The 20,572-nt window shown below is 46.3% G+C and overlaps 1 protein-coding gene across 1 annotated transcript in view; it reads left to right on the top strand.

The window, feature by feature from the left end:
* Positions 1 to 20,572, top strand: part of TTC7B (tetratricopeptide repeat domain 7B) — a 254,369-nt gene that overhangs the window by 139,948 nt on the left and 93,849 nt on the right. Inside the window, 6 exon segments of the mRNA XM_030319778.1 lie at positions 5,442 to 5,525; positions 6,561 to 6,665; positions 8,613 to 8,730; positions 10,835 to 10,892; positions 17,201 to 17,273; positions 20,034 to 20,194. Of these exon segments, the coding sequence (XP_030175638.1) occupies positions 5,442 to 5,525; positions 6,561 to 6,665; positions 8,613 to 8,730; positions 10,835 to 10,892; positions 17,201 to 17,273; positions 20,034 to 20,194 (599 nt within the window).

The raw sequence follows: 20,572 nt of genomic DNA, 5'->3' as shown, positions 1-20,572 counted from the left end.
TAAATTTTTAGAGGCGCCTGGGTGGCTCAGTCAGTTAAGCCTCAGACTTCAGCTCAGGTCATGATCTGATGGTTTGAGTTCGAGCCCTGCGTCGGGCTCTGTGCTGACAGCTCAGAGCTTGGAGCCTGCTTCAGATTCTGTGTCTCCCTCTCTGTCCCTCCTCACTCGTGCTCTCTCTCTCTCTCCCAAAAATAAATAAACATTAAAAAAAAAATTTTTTAAAAAGAATGTTAAATTTTTATCAACAACTAATAGCTAACTTTTATTTAGCACTTACTAGCCAGTATCTGAGCTACTCTTCTTATTGCTTACGTGTATTAACTAATTTAATCTTCCTGATAACTCTCTACATTAATTACTATTATATTTCCCATTTTACCACGAGGAGTCTGGATAGAGAGAGGTTAATTGGCTTGCCCGAATCCACACGCTCCATCTGTGGTGGTGCCTGGCTTTACTTCCAGCTACTGTTCAGGTTGTGAATTCCCTATTCTGGAAGGTCCCCAGCAGAACTAGTACAACTACTTGCTGGGGGCTAGGAGGCAGGGCTTGCTTATAAGAGCCTGAAGCATTTGATTGGTTGTACCTTTAGGGCTTTGATTGTAGGTAGCAGAAGCTGACGAGTTCACTCCAGCAGAAAAGGCAGTCGTCCCTGTGTGCTGCTCACAAAGATCCACAGAAGGCTGAAGAATGGGTCTGAGCAGAAATTAAGAAGGCAAGGTCCCTGGCTCAGTTTGGGAGGACACCGTTCCTTCCTTCCAGGGCCTCCACCAACCCTTCTTCTACTGTGGCCCCCAGGCCCTCCCCTCCCTGCTCCAGATGCAAAGCTCCGGCAGGAACATCTGATTGGCTGAGTTTGGGCCACGTGACCCACTCCTATCGCTTCTGTCCTTCATTCATCCTTAGGCCTTACTACAGGGAGACAGAGAGGCTGCTTTCCTCCAACGTCGGGTATCCCCAACTCTTGTAACAAAAAAATCAGAAGTGTTTTGAGGTGATGGGAAGCCAAAACGACAGAGATCTCTCCTTTGGAGACTTCAACTGGACGTTTCTCAGGTTCCCTCGTAGCCCCAAGATTCTCCAGGTCTACTTTTTAGGAGGGCTGGTATTTTCCTGGTGCCATGGCTGGTTGCACATGGAATGGAGCTCTGTACCAATTAGGCCTCCAGTAAGTGTTTTTCACTGAGTATAATGAGTATGTTAGCCTTTGGCACAAAAGAAAATAAGGATGCACACTTATTTATAGCATCTAGCTTTTTGATTCAGAACAGGCTGTTTCAGCTGCTGAGCTCCTTTTGTTTATTGGGAAAACAGTTGATATTTATCATTCCTCTTAGCAAAAGGAGGAAGAAAAGCGTTCAAACATTTAAATGTTTCTGTGTACATATTTAAGTACTTAGTGGTCATATTGCAGTGAACTGGTTCCGTAGAGCTGTTAGGACAAACCTCATTTTTGATTGTCATCTGCGACCTTTTCCACGTGCCGGCTCCTTTGCCTAATTCCTGCAGTGTGATCATGTTTTCCGTTTCCTCCTCCTCCGCCGTCCCTCATCCCCCAACTCAGTTTCCAAGCACTGTTGGCTTTTCACTGCTTGGTGTTCTCTCCTTAAGAGCCGTCCTCCCCCACCTCTTCCCAGCTCCTACCACCCCACACCTGGATGAGGTCTCCCTTCACGCATCTTGCCTACTTGATGTTTTCAGCAGGCTGCTTTAGTTTTTGTTCCCACAGTGCTTCTTAAAGGCACAGTGAGGGCTTTTTAAGGGCCCTTCTTAAAGGTTTCCTGTTCTTATCAGTATAGCAGAGCCGCTAAGGGGGCTCTAGGGTCAGGTTCGGATCCCAGCTCTGCCATTTAGTGTCTGTGTTAGTGAGAGGTGCAGCCAGATGTAATCAACAAAACCAGCTCACAGTGACTTAGCCAAATATGAGTCAATTTCTCCCCCCACAACAACAGCCACACGTCTGGAAAGAGGCTGCAGTCACAGCCACAGCATGTCACAGCCTCAGGGGCCCAGTGCTTTCTCTTTCTGCTCAGCCATTCTAGAGAGTGGCTCTTGTCCTCATGCTTCGGCGTTCCTGGCTGCATCCCAGGTGGGAGGGAGGGCCAGGGCTGAGGGCAGAGCGTGCAGTAGCCCAGAAAGCCCTCCTCTTAGAGAGCCATGCCGGAGGCCTCACCCAGCGGCCTCTGCCGACATCACATGATCCAGAATGAAGTCACATGTCCAGCCCCCCAGATTTTGGCTAAGCAGTTTGCCAGTGTGATCGAAATGAGAAACCAAATATTCGTCTTACTTGGGATCTGCAGATCCCCATCCTATCCCATCACCAGGTGTGCAGTAGGTGCTTCTTAACTGCTTATCGCTTTACCTTTTAATATATTTTGATTGGGGTAGGTTTTCACAGTGAACCAGCTAGCATAATATTTGCTGTGACCTTCTCTGTAAATACTACCTAAAATTCTAGAATTCTTTTCTCTCCTCTCCCACCTCCTCACTTCGCCTTTATTATTTCCTGCCATTCGTTCGTCACCCTCTCTGTGGCTCCTTTGTTCCTCCCTCAGCCCCTAGCCCCCTACCCATCCCTGAATGTCTGCCTGTTCGTCCTGAGACTTCCGTAGTTGCTCTCCTCTGCCCCAGGCGGGCCACAGAGCATCACTAGAGAGAATTGGCAGCAGGTGCTGCAGGTGCCATTGCACACACACCAGCCTCTAAGGTGACACTGGTGTCTGTCTGTCTCAGGGTGAAGTTGATGTTTAAAGCTTTTCTTTTTTAAGAAACTCCCGGCCCTATGCTGTTTCCCTGCTCCTACACCCACCTTAGCCCATCTTTACAGAGGAAACGGTGGCTGGGAAGGACAGCTGCTGGTAAGGGTCTCTCCTCTTTATCTTAAAGAGCCTGTGTCCTTAAGAGAATGCCTTCCACCAGGGGCCCGTCTCTTCCAGGGACCTGGCTCTCTCTGGTCCTGGGGGACCTAATTTATCTCCTCGGTTTCTTCTCTGACTTTCTTCCGCTTGTTCGTCTCAAGTTGTCCCCATGGAAAGATAGGTGCATAGATAAGTCACTGTTCTTCCATTTGCAGACTCCCCTCCTTCTTTTCTCTGCTCATTAGGCCCCCGCAGCCCGGCATCCTCCTGCACCGCATCCCAGAACCGTGCTCCCGGAGCTCGGCCACCTGCTGCTGGGTCTGGGGCCCCTGGGCCTCCCGCACTCTGACCGTCTCCTCGTCCCCGTCCTGAGACCTGTCTGTGTCTCTTTTCCTGGCCCCGAAGTAGAGATGCTTCCCACGGTCCTGCCGGAACTGCCCTCTCTCCGAGCACTCCTTTGATGTTCTTCAAAACCTCTTCTGATGGCTTCAACTGTTTTCTCAAATGTACTTTTCCCCCAGTTATTTTTACTGTGGTAAAATACATGTCTTACCTTCTTAACCATTTTAAAGTCGTGCAATGCAGTGGCATTAAATACATTCACAATGTTGTACAGCCATCAGCACCATCTATCTCCGGAAATCTCTTCATCTTGTAAAACTGGAACTGTCCCCATGAAATGCTACCTCCCCCGTCCCCCTCCCCGAGACCCTGGCACCCACCATCCTGCTCTCTGTCTTTGTGATCTTGACTCTTCTGAGTACCTCATACAAGTGGAATCATATGGTATTTATGTTTTTGTGACTGGCTTATTTCACATGCAACAGAATTTCCTTCCTTTTTAATCTGAGGCTGGATAATATTCCATTGTATGCTTATATCTCACACATTTTGTTTATCTGTTCATCCATTGATGGACACTTGGGTCCCTTCCATGCTTTAGCTATTGTGAATAATGCGGCTATGAACATCGGTGTGCAGATACCTGTTTGGGTCCCTGCTTTTAATTCTTTGGGGTCTGTCTTTATGCCAGTACCATACTGTTTTGAGCGCTGTAGCTTTGTAATAAGCTTTGGAATGAGGAAGTGTGAGTCCTCCAACTCAGTTCCTTTTTATAATTGTTTTGGCTATTCTGAGTCCCTAGAGATCCCATGAATTTTAGGATAGGATTTTTTTATTTCTGCCAAAAAAAAAATGCCATTGGCATTTTTACAGGGATTGTGTCAAATCCTCAGATCACTTTGAATAGTTCTGACATCTTAATAATATTAAATTTTCTAATCCATAAACATGGGATGTGTTTCCATTTATTTATGTCTTTAATTTCTTTCAGCTCAAATGTATGTCTTTTTTTAGATTTTTCTCTTGAGGCCCCAGATTGTCTCTAATTATCATCAGTAACCACATGACACCTCAGACTCACCATGTTCCTTACCAAGCTCATTAATAAAACACATTTCTTCCCCAAATTCTCTCTTTATTCTAAAAATTTTCTTTCTCTCTCTCATAAACACACACACACACACACACACACGCGCGCGTGCGCATATGTGTGTGTTTACACAAGGGTCTTCTCTGTCATGGGTTTGCTCCCAAGTATACAAGCCAGAGACTTTGGAGGCCTCCTTCAGCCTCTACACCTCACCAGTCATCCCTCCCCCCTCCTTGGCTGCCCTGTCTTTGCTGAAGTCTCTAGACCATTCTATCCACCTTATTCCTGGTCTGTCTTCATGCTGGTCACACATCCCTCTCCCCACCCCCAAATGATCCTTCTAAAGCTCTGATGTGATCATATCACTCTGTGCATAGTGAAGCCTATTGTAGATTACCCACCTAGGTGGGTCCTGAGGTGACAAAGTCAGGATTTCTGCCCTTGATGGTTTTTCACAGTGGAATGTGGCTGGGCTGGGGCAGGAAAGGTGAAGACAGTGATATTAACATACAGTTATGAACTTGAGGAGCACCACCAAGCCTGGGGTGGAGGAGGGAGATGGAACATCTTTGAAAAGGAGCTGCCATGTCAGACTCTCAGTGACATGGGCCCAGCCTATGCCAGCCTCGCAGCCTCATTCCGCCCATTCCTGCCTGTGTGCCCTGGGCTGCCTTTATTACTGGACCATTTGCTATCATCGAGTCAAAGCATTCCCTCTCACCTCCACATCTCTGCTTATACCCCCCTCTTCCAGATCAGAGCTGCATTTTTTTTCTTCCTCATTAATCAAGGCCCAGCTCAAGTAGCATTTTTCCAGGATGCCATTTCTCAATTCTGTGATTACTTGCCCATTGTTGGGGCACGTATCAGTCTGGGCCTTGTGTTTGAGTTGTTTATGTACGTGCCTTTTTCTTTGTACTGGATGAAAAACTACTTAGTCAACTGTGGATGGTCCTGGCTTCTGGCACAGTGACTCATACCCTGTGGGAGCTCCTCAGGAGGGGTCTGGTGGAGGATTAAGGCTGACGCATTCGAGGGAAGCAGATTTTGTAGGACTTACCTTAACATGTGTAGACACAAACTCACACATATCCCGTTGTGACACTGGCAGTTCTCAGATGTCTGCATTTATTCTTCTTTCCAACCAGTGCCTGGAAAGAGCCATGAAGTTTGCCTTTGAGGAGTTCCAGCTGTGGTACCAGTTTGCTCTGTCCCTCATGGCCGCCGGAAAAGTGAGTTGCCCTTTGATGCGTAATCCTCTATCTCAGTGCTTCCTGTCTTGGAATTCCAGGGGGTGATATCACACCTTGTAGATGTCTACACCAACTATCTGAAACTCTCCTGTGGTCATTTATAACTAAGTCATCACATGTAATGATTTGGGAGCCAAACACGGACATGCCACTGAGAAGAGAAATTCTGAAATATTTGCCCTTTTTTGGCCCCTGTAACTTTGTCGTGTGAAGGCGGGACTTAAGCTAAGGCTGGTTCTCCCAGCGACCCTTTCACTCATTTGGAAGTATAAACATATTCCTGGAGGGGGAAATCATTCCGTTGTCTTTAGCAATGCATTATATCAGGCAGAGTAGGATCCTGGTTGAAAACTTGGGCTGTGGAGCCTTGCTGCTGGAGTTGAGGCCTGGAGCTGCCCTCACAGCTATCACTGAGGGCAGGTCACTTAGTATCTCCATTTCCTCCTCGGCAAAGTGGAGACCTAACGGCGCCTCCTTCACAGAACCGTTATCGGGTAAATGAGGTAAAACCCCTAAGATGTGTAGAATAGCACCCCCCCACCCCCTGCACGGGTACACACACAATAAAGGTAGTAGCCACCATTCTCGTTAATTCGGGCCATTTAGCGAAGCTGCCATCTAGTGCCTCGTTAAGTCTGAGATATGAGATTATTTGGGCCAAGTGGAGACAGAAATTGAGTATGGCGTCCTTTAAATTGTACCGTTTATTTTTCATAATAAGCCTTCGCTGCCTTTATTTACTTTTTTCTTATTTTTGCAACGGCTACACAAGTAAGGAAGAAAATTAGGGCGATTCCAGGGAAGCATTTCTACTTGTCCTAACCACAGTTTACTCCCGTCACTCGAGAGCCCCAAGCTCTGGTTGTCACCATCCTCAGGCCCCTGCCCGCTTGGGTTCAAAGTTGAGAAGCCTCGTGAAGAGGCCACCCTTACCGAAACCCCTCAGGGAAGGCTCCTGTATTTGGTCCTGTCAAAAAAGTTTGAGTTTTACAGAAATAATTTCCTTTTGCCAAGTCTGCTCGTGCCGTGAAGGTGCTGAAAGAGTGTATCCGTCTGAAGCCCGACGACGCCACCATCCCACTCCTCGCCGCGAAGCTGTGCGTGGGCTCCCTTCACTGGGTGAGTAGGGCTGGGGCCCCGCGCGCTCAGGCAGTGACCTCTTTCACTTCAAAACACTGAGAGAGAATAGTGGCAATTCATCACCTACCCAAAAACAAGGCCGCCCAAAGCCCCAAACCCCAGAACCCCTCCGGCCTCAACGCACCGCGCCAGGACTGAGGAGAATCACGTTCCCGGGATACTCCAGGGTTTTCTTTTTCACAGGAATGTGCTTCAGTTGGTGAAAGAGGCAGAACTGATAAAAGAGAATTGGAACTCGTACTCACACCAACCTTGCTGTACGCAAAGAAGGGATGCGGGACTGGAAAGGTGTATGTCACTGAGTGATTCACTCTTAGCAGAGCGGAGGTTCTCTATAGAAGAGAAGAGTCATTCTCTCCTGCAGCTCACGTGTAAACCAATGCTGTTCGTTCCTCCTGCTTCACGTAGGCTTTCCTCTCGCTCAGATTTGAATTTGGGAATAGTCCCATCTGTAACAGTGCTAGTACCTCAAAAAAAAAAAAAAATACCGTTTGAATAGAATGTAGAAAAGCCAGACTAACCGCTGAGGTGGTGGTATGGATCATTACCACAGACGATCCAGTTTTAATTTCTTTTCTTTAACTTCACGTCAAGATTAATTAGAAGAAGAATTTGCTCCAAAGACCGAGGTGCCTTGCTAAGGATTTTTGCTGTTACGGTCCTCGCTGCTTGTTTTTTTTTGTTTTGTTTTGTTTTTTTGTTTTTTTTTTTCCATTTATTCTCACACAGCAGGACGAAAGTAAGCCCTGGGAAGAACGTGTTCTACTTCCGCTAAATTGTACTTGGGGAAGTGTGGAAGGAAAAAGACATTTTGAAAGGGCAGGTTCTCACCTGAGGCTCACAGCTCTGAAGGCGTCGTGTGGTTCATGCACTTTCGGACAGTTCGGTGCCACAGGCAAGGGAACCACACAGGCAGGCTCCAGCAGTGGGCGGAGGAGCTGGACAGACCCTTCCGTTTTGAAAATGCCACTTTCCGGCGATGACTGTCGCGCCCCTTCCAGCCATGGCATTGTTCGTGACTGTCACGCAGATCTCTCCCTAAGGCCAAAAATAAACTGGACTCTCTTTTTTTGTGTGTGAAGATGAGCAGAACAAATCTTTTCTGTATATATATATTTTTTACATTTTTATTATTAAAATTTCCAAACACCCCACAAGTCAAGAGTGTAATGAACTCCCGGGTATTATCACCCAGCCTCCGTGGCCCCAACATTTGCCATATTTTGAAGAAACAAATCTTATCATTTTGGCTTCTAATAAATTGTGCAAAAGGTCTTACTGTGGGTGCCGTTTCCGGGTGCTTGGAAAGAGCCATGAAATTTGTGGTCCTTTCACATTTTCTCATTGGAATCTGCTGACGTGAGGTCCATGTGCTCTCCATTGTATAATAAATAGATGGGGGGTTCTGAAATTTTTAACAGCTGTGGGAAAGAGAATCCAAGCCCAAATGTGTTCATTTTGTCATTAAAAAAAAAAAAGGAAGGACCAGACACCAAATGTTTTAAGAACTTTATTATATATAACACATATATATTATATATAAGTTACCTCTATAATTATTATAGATATTATTTGTTTACAATCCGATTTCTGAATCCCTAGCACAGCCCAATTACAGAACAAATTAGTAAAAACTAAAGATGAAAAAGATAGAACCCCACCAAGAATGAAAATGACCTTGGAAAAGAAGTGAAAAAAAAAAAGCATTAAGGCAAACTCGAAAGAAAGAAAGGCAAGGTGGGAGCCCTGAGGTCTGTCAGACAGGCTCAAATAAAGAGAACAGAATCACCAGAGTGGAATTGGAAGACCTGGGAGTTATTTTCACAGTGACTCATCAGAAATCTGGTTTTGCCAGCAGACGCTTATGGGAACTCATGTTAGAAATTCTGCAGGTTGTTGTCGTTTTCAACTTGTCTGGTTTTTCAGTTGGAAGAGGCCGAGAAGTTTGCCAAAACCGTCGTTGATGCGGGAGAGAAAACGTCAGAGTTCAAGGCCAAAGGCTACTTAGCTCTGGGGCTCACGTACAGTCTGCAGGCCACTGATGGTGAGAGAAGTCCCGCCCCAAGGGATCTGGGCTCCTCAGGGCTGGGCTCCCTACGTCTGCACTGCAGGGTTGCCACAGCCCTCACAGAGGACTGTCGCAGGAGTATGCATCTAAGTTGGGTCACTCGGGTGTGCCGTCCCGTGGGGACCTGCTGCTGCTGTCCTTTTCGCTCCCACTGGTTGGAGAATCGGAGCGCGGGGGCGAAGGCCCTGTGCGCCAGGTACACTGACTGGTGGTGCACGGGGTGCCCAGCTGGCAGGTGCAGGGTCTTGAGAGACGGTTCACCCAGCCCAGCCTGCACCTGCGTCTGCCCTGGCACTTGGCTGGGCTGTCCCCATGTGAAGGGATGTTGTGTCTTAGGCACAGGAATGTGGAAGAGTTTAGGGCCAGCCTCCTCCAGGAAGCTTCCCTTGACTGCTCAGGATGCCCCTTCCCTAGTAGCACATTTTAGTTCAGATATGTGCACATGCTGTGCAACAACTTACCAAATACCCATGCGGGGGGACATGCTTGTTGGATGTACATAGAATTTGGGGGTCCCAGCTATTTTTTAAAAATCTTAATTATGTTTTGTACACCTGATGAAGCTTTCAATGGTACGTTTGCAGGAAATATAAACTGATAAATTACTTTCCTGAACTCTTATTATGTCTTTAACATTTTGTTGTTAAATATAACACGAATAAAAAAAAATTTCCAAAGCAAATGCATCATTAACGAATGAGGATACAGGAGATATCCTTGTAATCACCACCCTGCTTAGGAGATAGAACCTTACCAGCCTCCCGGGGAACATCTCCTGTCCCCCCTGCCCCACCCCCCCGCTCCTGATCACAGTCCCCATGAAGGAAAAACACCATCCTGACTTGTATAGTGTTCACTTTCTTTATAGTTTTGCTGTAGTTTACTTTACAAATTACCCCAAATCCTCTTCTCCTCTGCCCTAAAAAAATCAAAGACCTTAGAGAAATTTCACATTATCAATCGATTTTCAATAATGGGCTTGGGTTTTGTTTTTGTTTTTTGCTTCTTTGTGTTTTTTTTTTTTTGCTAATCTTTTTTGCATACATGATACACTGGCAACACCCAGCACATTGTTTTAACTGTGGGCGACTTTCAGTGAAGTTTAAGTTTAATGCCGTATATTTATCCAGATAGAGTCTTAGTTTGGACCCCAGCCCTGATTAGCCCTGTAATTTTGGGAGAGGTGCTTGACCTGTTGAGCCTCATCTTGCATTCATGGTTTAGTAGGATCGCCTGAGATGCTCTCTAGCTTAGTCACTGTTGTTCTAAGTTAGCTATGGCCCTTGGGACAGCTGTCCACCATTCTCAGTATCATGGCCGGAGGAGATCGGCCATGCTGGGTTGTTCGATAGGGCCTCCTCAGTTCCAACCCTAAGCAGGTTCCTCCAGGACTTTTTCTCATGCCCTAGGAAAAAGTACCTTTATAGTTCCCATGACAGACCTTAAGGAAGCCGTTTCTCATATGCTCTATACAGGGGACGTGTGGGCTCACAGCAAGATGGCCTCACACTTTTCAGCTGATTTTCTAGTATCAGTTGTGGGTTTGCCTGGTCTATCCCTTATGTTCACATCAAGGTATTAAAGGTCCTGGCCATTGTCCAGTGTGACTTAAACCGGCCTTGTATGGCATCAAGCTAGTTCCCTTGGCCCAGTATCATAGTTGTCAGTGCCAGAAGGAACCGAAGTCCGTCTGATCAACACCATTGGTGCTTGAATCTCTCTGGACCATCCAGTAGAGGCAGTCTTCCCCCCCGGAAGCCACATGCCCGCGCTCGAGAAAGCAGACGCGCTCCTCTCTGGAATTCCCAGCTGATCTTTTGACAACAGCCCCCTATGCCTGGGGCATCAAGGTGACCAGCCAACTCATACTGTCCCCTCGGCATGGCTCCACAGCTGTGCCCACAGAGTGCAACCGTCTGGGGGCGGTCTGGGCTTCATTTCCCAGTGCCCGGACGGGGCTGGGCACACAGTCCTGTGTTGCTTTTAACCCAGTTGCATGTACAGTTTTTATGATGAGCTTTGTGTTTGTCAGAAACTCCCCGATCTTCCATGCCACTGACTAATGGAACCCTTTTCTTAGCTTCTTTGCGAGGGATGCAGGAGGTCCTACAGAGAAAGGCGCTTCTTGCATTTCAGAGGTGAGTGGGAGTTCATCTTTTCACTCGGCTGTGCATAATGACACCAAAGTATGAAAAGTATAAAAAGAAGAGATATTTATAAAGATTATGTAAACAGTATTTTCCCCCCGGGAGTCTTTTCATCTCGAGCACCGAACACACAGTATCAAAACTTGCTGCCCCACTTGTTGCTACGTAAATCTGCATTGTTAATCTGTTTATCCACTTGGGCATGTTATTCATTCCTAATTAAATGATTTCAGCTCTAAGAAGATGGACACTTTGTATGTCTGGGGAGATGCTTCCTTTTATTAAAGACAATTGTCATCATCTAGAAAAGGGATCATTTCTTTTCTAGCCTTTGTTTTGTTTTTTTGTTCGTTTGTTTGTTTTACACGTCATGCTAAAGATGTTTATAAGAAATGAAAAGGCCAGATTTTAGGACAGTTTCTGAGATGCTGTGATAAGACAGGCCAGCAAGTCTCAGACCCCGCACTGCCGCTGAGCTCCATAAGCCTTGTGATTGTCTCCATCAATTATGCTCTTCATGAAATTAGGAGGGCACCTTTATAATTAGAGAATATGCTCAAGTGACCTCTCACATTCCTCCTTGAACTTGATCCTCATGCCAATAAGACAGACCAACAAGTGGTGTGTCTACTTCAGGTAAGGGACTAAGGTGTGCAGGAGGGAAAAGAGTTGCCAGAGTCACACAGCTACTGAAGTCAGGGTAGAATCAAGGTCGCCTGACTCCCACTCAGCTTTCCTCGTACCTACGATACTTTGCCGCCCTAATTTTATTCCTTACCACAGGTATAATAAATCACCCAAACGAATCATTGCCTGCAGGGGTAGCCCCGTGATGTCAAATCTTGAATCGGTATTGATCCTGTCACCTTAAATGTATCTGAGTTACACTGATTTCTTGGAATTGTATTAGAAACTTCGTTACTTATCTGAAAATTTTATGAGGACCTCTCAATACCAAATAACCTCTGTTCAATTTCTTTTCTTAGTAACTGGGGTTGCCTACAGATTTGTCACTGCACACGTGTCCCTTTTTTCATGAAATCATTATCACCCGGCTTCAGTTACTGTGGGGACTCTTTTGTCTCGTTTCTTTTCGTTTCCTAGCAGGCATGCTGATAGCTTCTTCCCTTTTGCCAGTCCCAGACTGGTTAATGACGCAAAGTACCACTTGACATCTGCAGACAGACCTCCTATCTCCAAGCTAAGCTTTTGTTAACGTTCTTCAGCATGGAGTGTGGAAAGCATTTCCATTTCAAATGATTTGGAGTTTCACGTCCTGCAGTCCTAGTTTGTAAAGCCCACACATGGATGCCTATGAAAAGTGGCCATCACATCTGTTTCATTTTTCTTAAATCGGCACATCTTCCCGACTGTCTAAAAACAGCCATGGCGGTGGTCTGCCTTGAGCTGCCAGAATTCGTAACTTCATGTTATATAACAGCTATTCCATTGGCCTGAAATCCCTTTTTGTTCCTTTTTTTGCTTGGGTTTTAATTCATGGAGATTTTTAAAAATATTAGTTCATATGGGAATAAGGAGTAATAAAATCCTGCTAACCTACACGATCATATTGGGGAAGGCTAACCTACATTAGTATTTGTGTGAAATAAAGAATATTTTTCAAAGGAATAAAATTATTTTGTTTCAAGTACGTTCATTAGCTAGAGCTATTCCAGTGCACTGGAGACTTAACAAAAATCTATAAGGGAATGGTGTGAGGTAAATAAGAATGATTTGTATTACTTCTTAAATGTAAATGGGTATTTAAAAACCACTTGGCTGAGAAGTACTTATTTACTGTGTATTGTAAATCTTCTGCCCACAATTCTGTTTATACCGTTGTTTGACAATTTTTTTGTTTAAAGAGAAAACAGTATAATTCAAAAAGGATGACGTTGGGGCTCCTGGCCGGCTCAGTCGGTGGAGGTGCAACTCTTGATCTCGAGGTTGTGAGTTCGAGCTCCACGCTGGGTGTGGATCCTACTTTTCAAAAGAAGGGGATGGGGTTATAGATATAGCATGTGAGAATTAACTCTTAATTATGACCGGAGTCAGAATTCAGAAAGATTTGCTTTCTAGTGGATTCCAAAAGTCGATTTTTGAAGACCTCCTAGTTGCATGACTGCATCTTAATACTGAGACCCTCAGCTGTTTGCTGACTCATACACTCAGCCCGAGCAGCTGAACCAACTCATTTGCCTGGTACGAAAGAATCACGAGGAAAAACAATGTTGTCTTCTGAGCTTTCTGAAGACACACAAGTGGTCTGAGTGGCTACTTCTGTGCTCTTGTGTCCTCCAGAGGAAAGCAAGTCTGCAAACAGTGGAGAGCATGTTTCAGCAGCTTGACCCCCCAACGGCAGCAATCTGGGCTGCCCCACAAGGGAGAGGTGACATGGTGTCATTCACATTTGCCATATAAAGTGTTACAGGGGGTCCAATCTCGCTCTTTTTTTTCTCTCCCCCTCCTAGCTTCAGTTTAAGTTAACGTGGCATGTTTTATGCACAGTTCGTCAGGAATTGGGCAGTTTCCCAGAATATGGGACTTTCAGTACTAAAACCAGGAATATCCTGGGCAAACCAGGACAAGTTGGTCATATCCTATGTGTGTAACTAAAGGGAGGTTCCTGAGTAATAACTTTTATCAGGTTTGTATTTTTTATTTCCTTAATAACACACAGACCCCATGTCCACTGTAATTAGGACTAATGGGACCTTAAGAGTTGGCTAAACAAGGCAATAGGGTGTTATGCTAGGGAGACAAGGCCTCAGAATTTCACTTCTGGCTTTACCTCTTTTGCTGGATGCTCTTGGACAGGATGCTTAATAGTAGATGCTTCATAAACTACAGTTGTTCTTGTTACCAGGTATGTGTCTTATGGACCAGGTTCAAATTGGTCAGCCTTCTCTATATTCTTGGTTCATCTCTAGAGGATATTGGAACCAGAGTCTAGGAAAGCACTAGAGTGACCTCAAGGCATTCTGAGTTTCAGCCAGGTGGTCTGGGAGGCCCATCCATGCTCTCCAATAGCACCCTGGCATACCTCTCCCAGGACATGCTCCCACTGCACTGTAACGATCACTTTGGGTCTCCCTGTCTGCGGGGTTGTGGGGAGCTTCTGAAGGAAAGATGCTTGTGTTGTTCTTTCATCTCCTTCCTCTCCAAGAGGCTAGGACATGTCCTGGCATTGCAATAGGTACTGCATAATATGGATGGATGGATGGACGGATGGATGGATTTGTGGGTGGATGTGTAATGAGGATGGATGAGTGGATGGATGGATGGATGGATGACTAGGGTGAATGGATGGATGAGTGGTGGATGGATGATTGGATGGATGTGTGAGTGAATGGATAGGTGGATATGGATAGATGGATGAGTGGATAGAGGGGTGGATGGTTGGATATGTAGATGGAGGGATGGATTAGTGGATGGATGAATGACTAAGATGGATGGATGGATGAGTGGTCAGATGAGTAGATGGACTAATAGATGGATGGAAGGGCAGGTGGATGGATGGGCGACTAGTTGAGATGGATGGCAGATAAGTGGACAGATGGATGGATGGATGGATGGATGGATGGATGGATGACTTGGGTAGGTGGATGATAGATGAGTAGATGGATGGACAGATGGGCAGCCTCAGTGAGCCAGCAATCTAAGAATTTTTTCTCATAGAAGAGAAACTGACTTAATGGATATGGAGGTGCTTTGACAAGGGAAGTGCTTTGTGAGCATCCATGGGGTGACATTTTTAGGTCTTTGGGTTTCTCTTAGCAGCCTTACCAGGTGCTGACTCTATGGGAATGGGCTTTATGAGGCTGCTTTAAGTCCATATGCTGAGTCCAGCAGGCTTACAGTTTTCAAGATCGCTACTAATGTCTTTCCTCTCACTTGCATTGCTTGGTCATTTCTGTTGAGCACGTTTTCTGTTGGCATAGTTTTGTCACAGGAAGCCTAGCTGCTGAAACTGTTCTACATGACCGAAGCAAATTTTCTGGAGTCTACATGAGCTCCACACTGTGCGCTTTTTCTTGTTTTCTTGGGCATTCTCCTTATCTCCTTTTTTCTTTCATAGGCTAAAGTGGTCAGTTTAATTCATTAGCAAAATTATTGAAATAAGATTTTTCAATGTGTATGTTTAAGTTGTGTCCTGTTAGAAACTTGGCAGTTGGGCAGTCAAGTTGGCAGTCTTCAGGTTTTGTCCTGATGCACCCCAGAAATGCCAAGATTTCTGTCGTTCCTGGTTTGTTTCTTTCATAGTGCTGTGGCTGGCAGTTAATCGTTATTTGAGGAGGCCAGAGTGGGCCTTTGGTCAGAACTATCCCCATCTACTCCCTGAACTCACCAAGCCATTGCCAGCTTTTCTTGGTTGGTGTTGGGCAGAAGCAACTGTGACTTGATTTAACTTCATTTGTGACAAGTCTAAACTGGCCTGAGGAAATGGTAGCTCTGAGGAATTTGGGGTTTTTTTTGAGGGTTGTAAAAACCTGGCTTCATCCATTGTGAAAGAAGATAAGATAAAATAAATAATGCTAAATAATTCAAAGTCTCTTCATAATTAAGTGTGTATTCGTTTTCCCTGAATAATTGGGAGAGGCAGAAACCATGACATTCCAATCTCACTTTTTATGAACACCAAAGAAAAAAATTCTTTGATGTAAAAATTCATGGAAAACCAATACTTGTAAAATCATAAAACCTGGAGCCCACCGAGTAGGCCTCTGGCAGAAATATGACATTTAAATTTTTTTTTTAACATTTTATTTATTTTTGAGACAGAGAGACAGAGCATGAGTGGGGGGCGGGTCAGAGAGAGACGGAGACACAGAATCTGAAACAGGCTCCAGGCTCTGAGCTGTCAGCACAGAGCCCGACGCGGGGCTCGAACTCACGGACCGTGAGATCATGACCTGAGCCAAAGTCGGATGCTTAACCGACCGAGCCACCCAGGCGCCCCAGAAATATGACATTTAAAAGGACAACATGCACACCTCTTTCAGTCTCAGCCTCTTAAATGAGGGCTGTGTCTTGAGGCAAGATGATGAATGAAGATTCGCAGGAATGGGAGTCTGGGTCCTTTGCTGTTGAGTGTACCTAAAGGACAGTCACCACCCCAGTTTCCCCAGTCCTGCACTGGAGCTACCACATTTGTCTAAACAATGCCCTACTTGTTGGACCCAGTAGCGTATTTTCTGGATCCCAAATACCTGGAAGACTGTTTAGCCCTTTTCTCCACAGCAGACAGATGGTTTCTGCAAAAGGCCTTATTACTACAGGAAGACATCCTTGACGTGTTTGCTGCCATTGAATACATAATGATTTGGCTTCCTTTTCTATCTCAGGTTTGTTTTCTGCTGGTAGAAGATTCTCCTTTAATCCCAGAGTGTTGACAGAGGACCGTGAAGGGTTGTGTACTGTCTGCCCCACCCCCACCCCCAGTTGTAATTAGTCGGCCCCATAGTGCCCTTTGAAGAAACTGAAAGTTTGTTTTTCTCTTCGTACCAGACTTCTGAACACAGACTTCTGCCTCGTCGAGTCACATTTTGAGTTACTCTTGGTGAAATACAATTGGCCTCCACATAAAAGCAAGAATGACTGTGTTTGCAATCAAGTAGGAGGCCAGTACAGCCTCTTCCCCTTTGCTGTCAAAGGCCAGTTAATAAAACCAAGCCTAGTGTCTGGCCACAGAGACTTACATGCATAGTTACGCAGACTACATCAGTAAGCTGGAGGGAGCTTAGTAGAAGCTTCAAAAGGCTGAATGAGAATCCTCCTCTTCCCATGGTTCATCAAAAACCAAAACCTCATTTTACAAGCAAAGCCAGGTCTTTGATTTTCATACGGTTTCCCTGAAATCCCGAAATTTGGAGGGAGTAGTGTTAAGGCCAAGCCAAAACTTAACCAATGCAGCTGTCACCTTGCCAAGTGTACTCATAGCCTCACCGTGTCCTAGCATGACACGTGGGCTTCTCCTGCTCAGCCCAAGGGAGGCGTCTGCTGGGGGGTTGGGGGGTCAGATCTCAGGGCCTTGTGACTTCACCTCCTCAAAGCCAAGGGTCCTTGGCTGCCATTTCAGATGCTAGACGAAACACAGAGGCAGGCTCCGGCGCCATACGCACACACAGCCATAAGAGGGAAAACACGTCACACTTGCTAATGGACAAAAGAGGAGAGTTTAAAGGAAATGTTGCGTAAATATGTGGCCTGCGTGTAAAACTGCAAATGGGAACACTCATTGGATAGGAAGGGTTCAAATGGCCTCTCCCGCGTTCTAATGGCCATCAATACTTTTTCAGGGCCCACAGCCTGTCACCTACAGATCACCAAGCAGCTTTCTACCTGGCTCTGCAGCTTGCCATCTCCAGACAGGTCAGTTTCTCTCACGTTCTCTGAACTTGGTGTGCGCGCCTTCTTACAGTTCCTTCGGCGCCTCCCTCTGAGACAGTAGCTGGTCTTCTTTCGCTGACCCGAAGCTGACCCGAAGCCAGTCTCTTTCTCAGAGGATGCTGACTCCTCACGGCACAGCCACTGGTGTTTTGGTCAGTTTGGGCGTCTGCTGTGAAGACACAGATGTCCCGGGCTCCGCTTTGGGAGATTACGTCCACACATCTGGAGGGTTCAGAGGGCAACACGGGCTGCAGCACGTGGCAGACACCCTGAATGAACCCAGGAGTCACCAAAGAGCCTTTGTCCCTTGCTGGCAGACCCAGTGCCGAGCTGCGCAGTGGTTAGCCACTGGTCATCGTAAGGTGCTGGCGATTGACAGGAAGTTGCCGGCAGGCATGGGCAAAAGGTAGCAGCTTCCTTTATAACATGTGGAAGAGAGGGACAGTCACAGTGGCTCCCCCCTCGACATACAGGACTCCTCAGCACTCTCCTTGCTGGAGAGGCAAGCTTCGCTGGCCTTCCTCTTCCCAACAGCAGCTTCCAGAAGCCGTCTTGACCATTCTCATACCCTCCCGTCCCCTCCCAGCTGCTCTGAGAGTCTGGCCGCATGCCTGCTTGCCCACCAGGTGCAAGACACTGGTGGTAACCCCAGCACATTCCTGAGTGCTGACTGGAGGGTGAAGCAGAGGTCAGTTCCCCAGACATGCCATTCCCCGGATAGGCCGGGGCTGTGGGCATGCTTCTGACTCCCCGCGGGCCTGGGAATGGTGTTGAGGAGTGCCTTGCCGTGGTGACCCGGGGACCGAGGAAACCAGGATGCCTCCTCTGTGTGGGCCCTGTCGTCCGGCATGGTAGGGCTCACAGCTGGATGGATGGGGAGTTTGCTACTGCCTCAGCTGCGCACTGGGGGTCGACCCCCCGGGCCCTCCTCCACCAGGAGCGTCTCTCACCTTCTCCCTGAAGCCTCCTTCCTGCAGGAGCCATCTCTTCTCCTTCCTCCTGCTCAGCTCTCCTGTTCAGGACCTGTCTTCCTCCCTAGACTTCAGGTTCCAAGAGGGCAGGAAGCTGTCACCTTCATCACTATACCCTGGTGCCTGGGACACTGCCCACCATATGTTAGGTACCCGGTAACACTCGTTGAATGAAGAAACCAGCTTTGAATTCCTTCCCAGTCAGCTCTCCCTTAGGGCCATCATGTTGAATCCTGTTATCAGTTTGTCCCTGATTACTCTGGTCACCCCTGCAGATCCACACCAGAAGTACACCTGCCTTCGACCTTCCTAACAGGAAGCTGAGGGCTGTTCACGCAGTGGGTTGTCTCCCCGAAGAGAGGTTACATAGGTGGGGCCTTGTGGGTCCAGCCGCTATCTTTGCAGGCCCGCAGTGTGAAGACACCAGACCTCTGTGGGAGAGTGACCCTGGTGGGCAGGGGCCCCAAGGCTGTGGCCTTCTTATCTTTAGAGCCAATGCCATTTGCGCAGGAGGAGAGGACAGGAGAGGAATCAGAAGGTCTAGAGCCACTCTTGACTCAGTCACTCACTAGCTAGATGGCAATGCTCAAGTCTTGTCACCTCCCTGGACTCGGCTCCCTCCCTGTAAACAAATGGCTGGGCTGGATGAGCCCTCTCCCAGGCTGTGACAGCCCTGATTCTATGGCTCGGTGGCAGAAAGTCTCTGTAGCCAGGCTTTATAACTTAAATCATCCTAAATGGAATTTCAGAGAGGAGAATGAATAGGTTTGGGAAGTCGTGGCTTCTTGCTACAGAGTGAGGTTACCGAGGGCTGGGAAGAAGCAGGCGAACAGAGAAGAGGTCTGGACTGGAGTTGAGGCAGGGGGACAGGAAGCAGTCCCTGGGTGGTCGTGTAAGAATGCTTCAGTCCTGAGCTCTATTTCGAAATCCAGTGTCAGGTTCTAATTCCCCCCAGTTACTGTTAAACCTGCACGGAATTTCGGGCGTTCAAATATCCATTATGTATGCATTTTATCAACCCTGGTGCTTGGACAATTTTGAAGAGTCTTGCACAGCTCTTGCATTTTAAAGGTTAAAGTTTTATCTCCCCCTATTTGAATTTGGATACATCTGCTTTGTATGCGGCATTGCAATTTGTTTCTTGGATCAAGTTATTTTAGGTTGTAGTTTGGAAAGGTGTGGGGTTTTTGTTTGTTGGTTTGTTTGCATATTTCCTTGATGCCTGATGGAGATGTCCAGGACAAAGGAACTTGAAAAGATTCACGCGTGTCTGATCCTTTGGAAAGCTCTGTTTAAAGTTTTGTAATTTCTTATGTACTTTAGTTCACTAATACTTCAAAAAATGAGAACAGTTCAGCTAAGGCAGCTTAATTACACTAAAAACCTCTGGCAACTTGTATGTGTCTCCATTGAAAGTGAAACAATCTTGGGCATAATCAAGACTGGATCAGTTTTGTGGAAAAAGAGAAATTGTGTTTTGGAGAGAAACAAAAGATTTGGTATTGGCAGTTTTACAGAGAAACAGAGCATCTAGCATCACTCCGCAGGTCATACTGTCGCTTGAAGAAGACATCTGTCTGCATGTTTGTGGTTAATATCCTGGGGCTATCACAAAGGTTAAAATCTGAATGTGGCACAGGGTGAAGCAACTTTTGATGTTTATAGAGAATCAGATATTGAAATGGTATCTTCTCGTGTGTGTGTGTGCGTGTGTGTGTGTGTGTGTGTGTGTGTGTGTTTTAAAATTCTTTTTGATTTTGTTTCAAACCAGATACCAGAGGCTCTGGGGTACGTCCGCCAAGCTCTTCAACTTCAAGGCGATGATGCCAACTCCCTGCACCTTCTTGCCCTCTTACTGTCTGCACAAAAGCATTACCACGATGCTCTGAATATCATTGACATGGCCCTGAGTGAATATCCAGAAAATTTTATGTAAGTGATCCTGGCCTTTTGTTTTCCCTTACTCAGAAGTTATTAACTTTACTTCTTTCCCCCTTCCGTCACTCTATCTAATTTAAGTCCTCCATGGATACCCTGAGGGTAAATAGTACAAAATTCCTTTATTCTTGTTTTTCCATGATATTTAGAAACAAACACAGCCTGTTAGGTCACCTTATTACATTAAAACACCTTATCCAGGTCTTTCCCAATGTGTATGTAGCTTTGGTGCACATTAGATGATTTAAAAATTTTTTTTTTAATGTTTATTTATTTTTGAGACAGAGAGATAGAGCATGAACGGGGGAGGGTCAGAGAGAGAGGGAGACACAGAATCCGAAACAGGCTCCAGGCTCTGAGCAGTCAGCACAG

This window comes from Lynx canadensis, chromosome B3 (genome assembly GCF_007474595.2).
Source record: "Lynx canadensis isolate LIC74 chromosome B3, mLynCan4.pri.v2, whole genome shotgun sequence".
Taxonomy (NCBI): domain Eukaryota; kingdom Metazoa; phylum Chordata; class Mammalia; order Carnivora; family Felidae; genus Lynx; species Lynx canadensis.
This window is presented reverse-complemented; position numbering and strand designations above follow the sequence as displayed.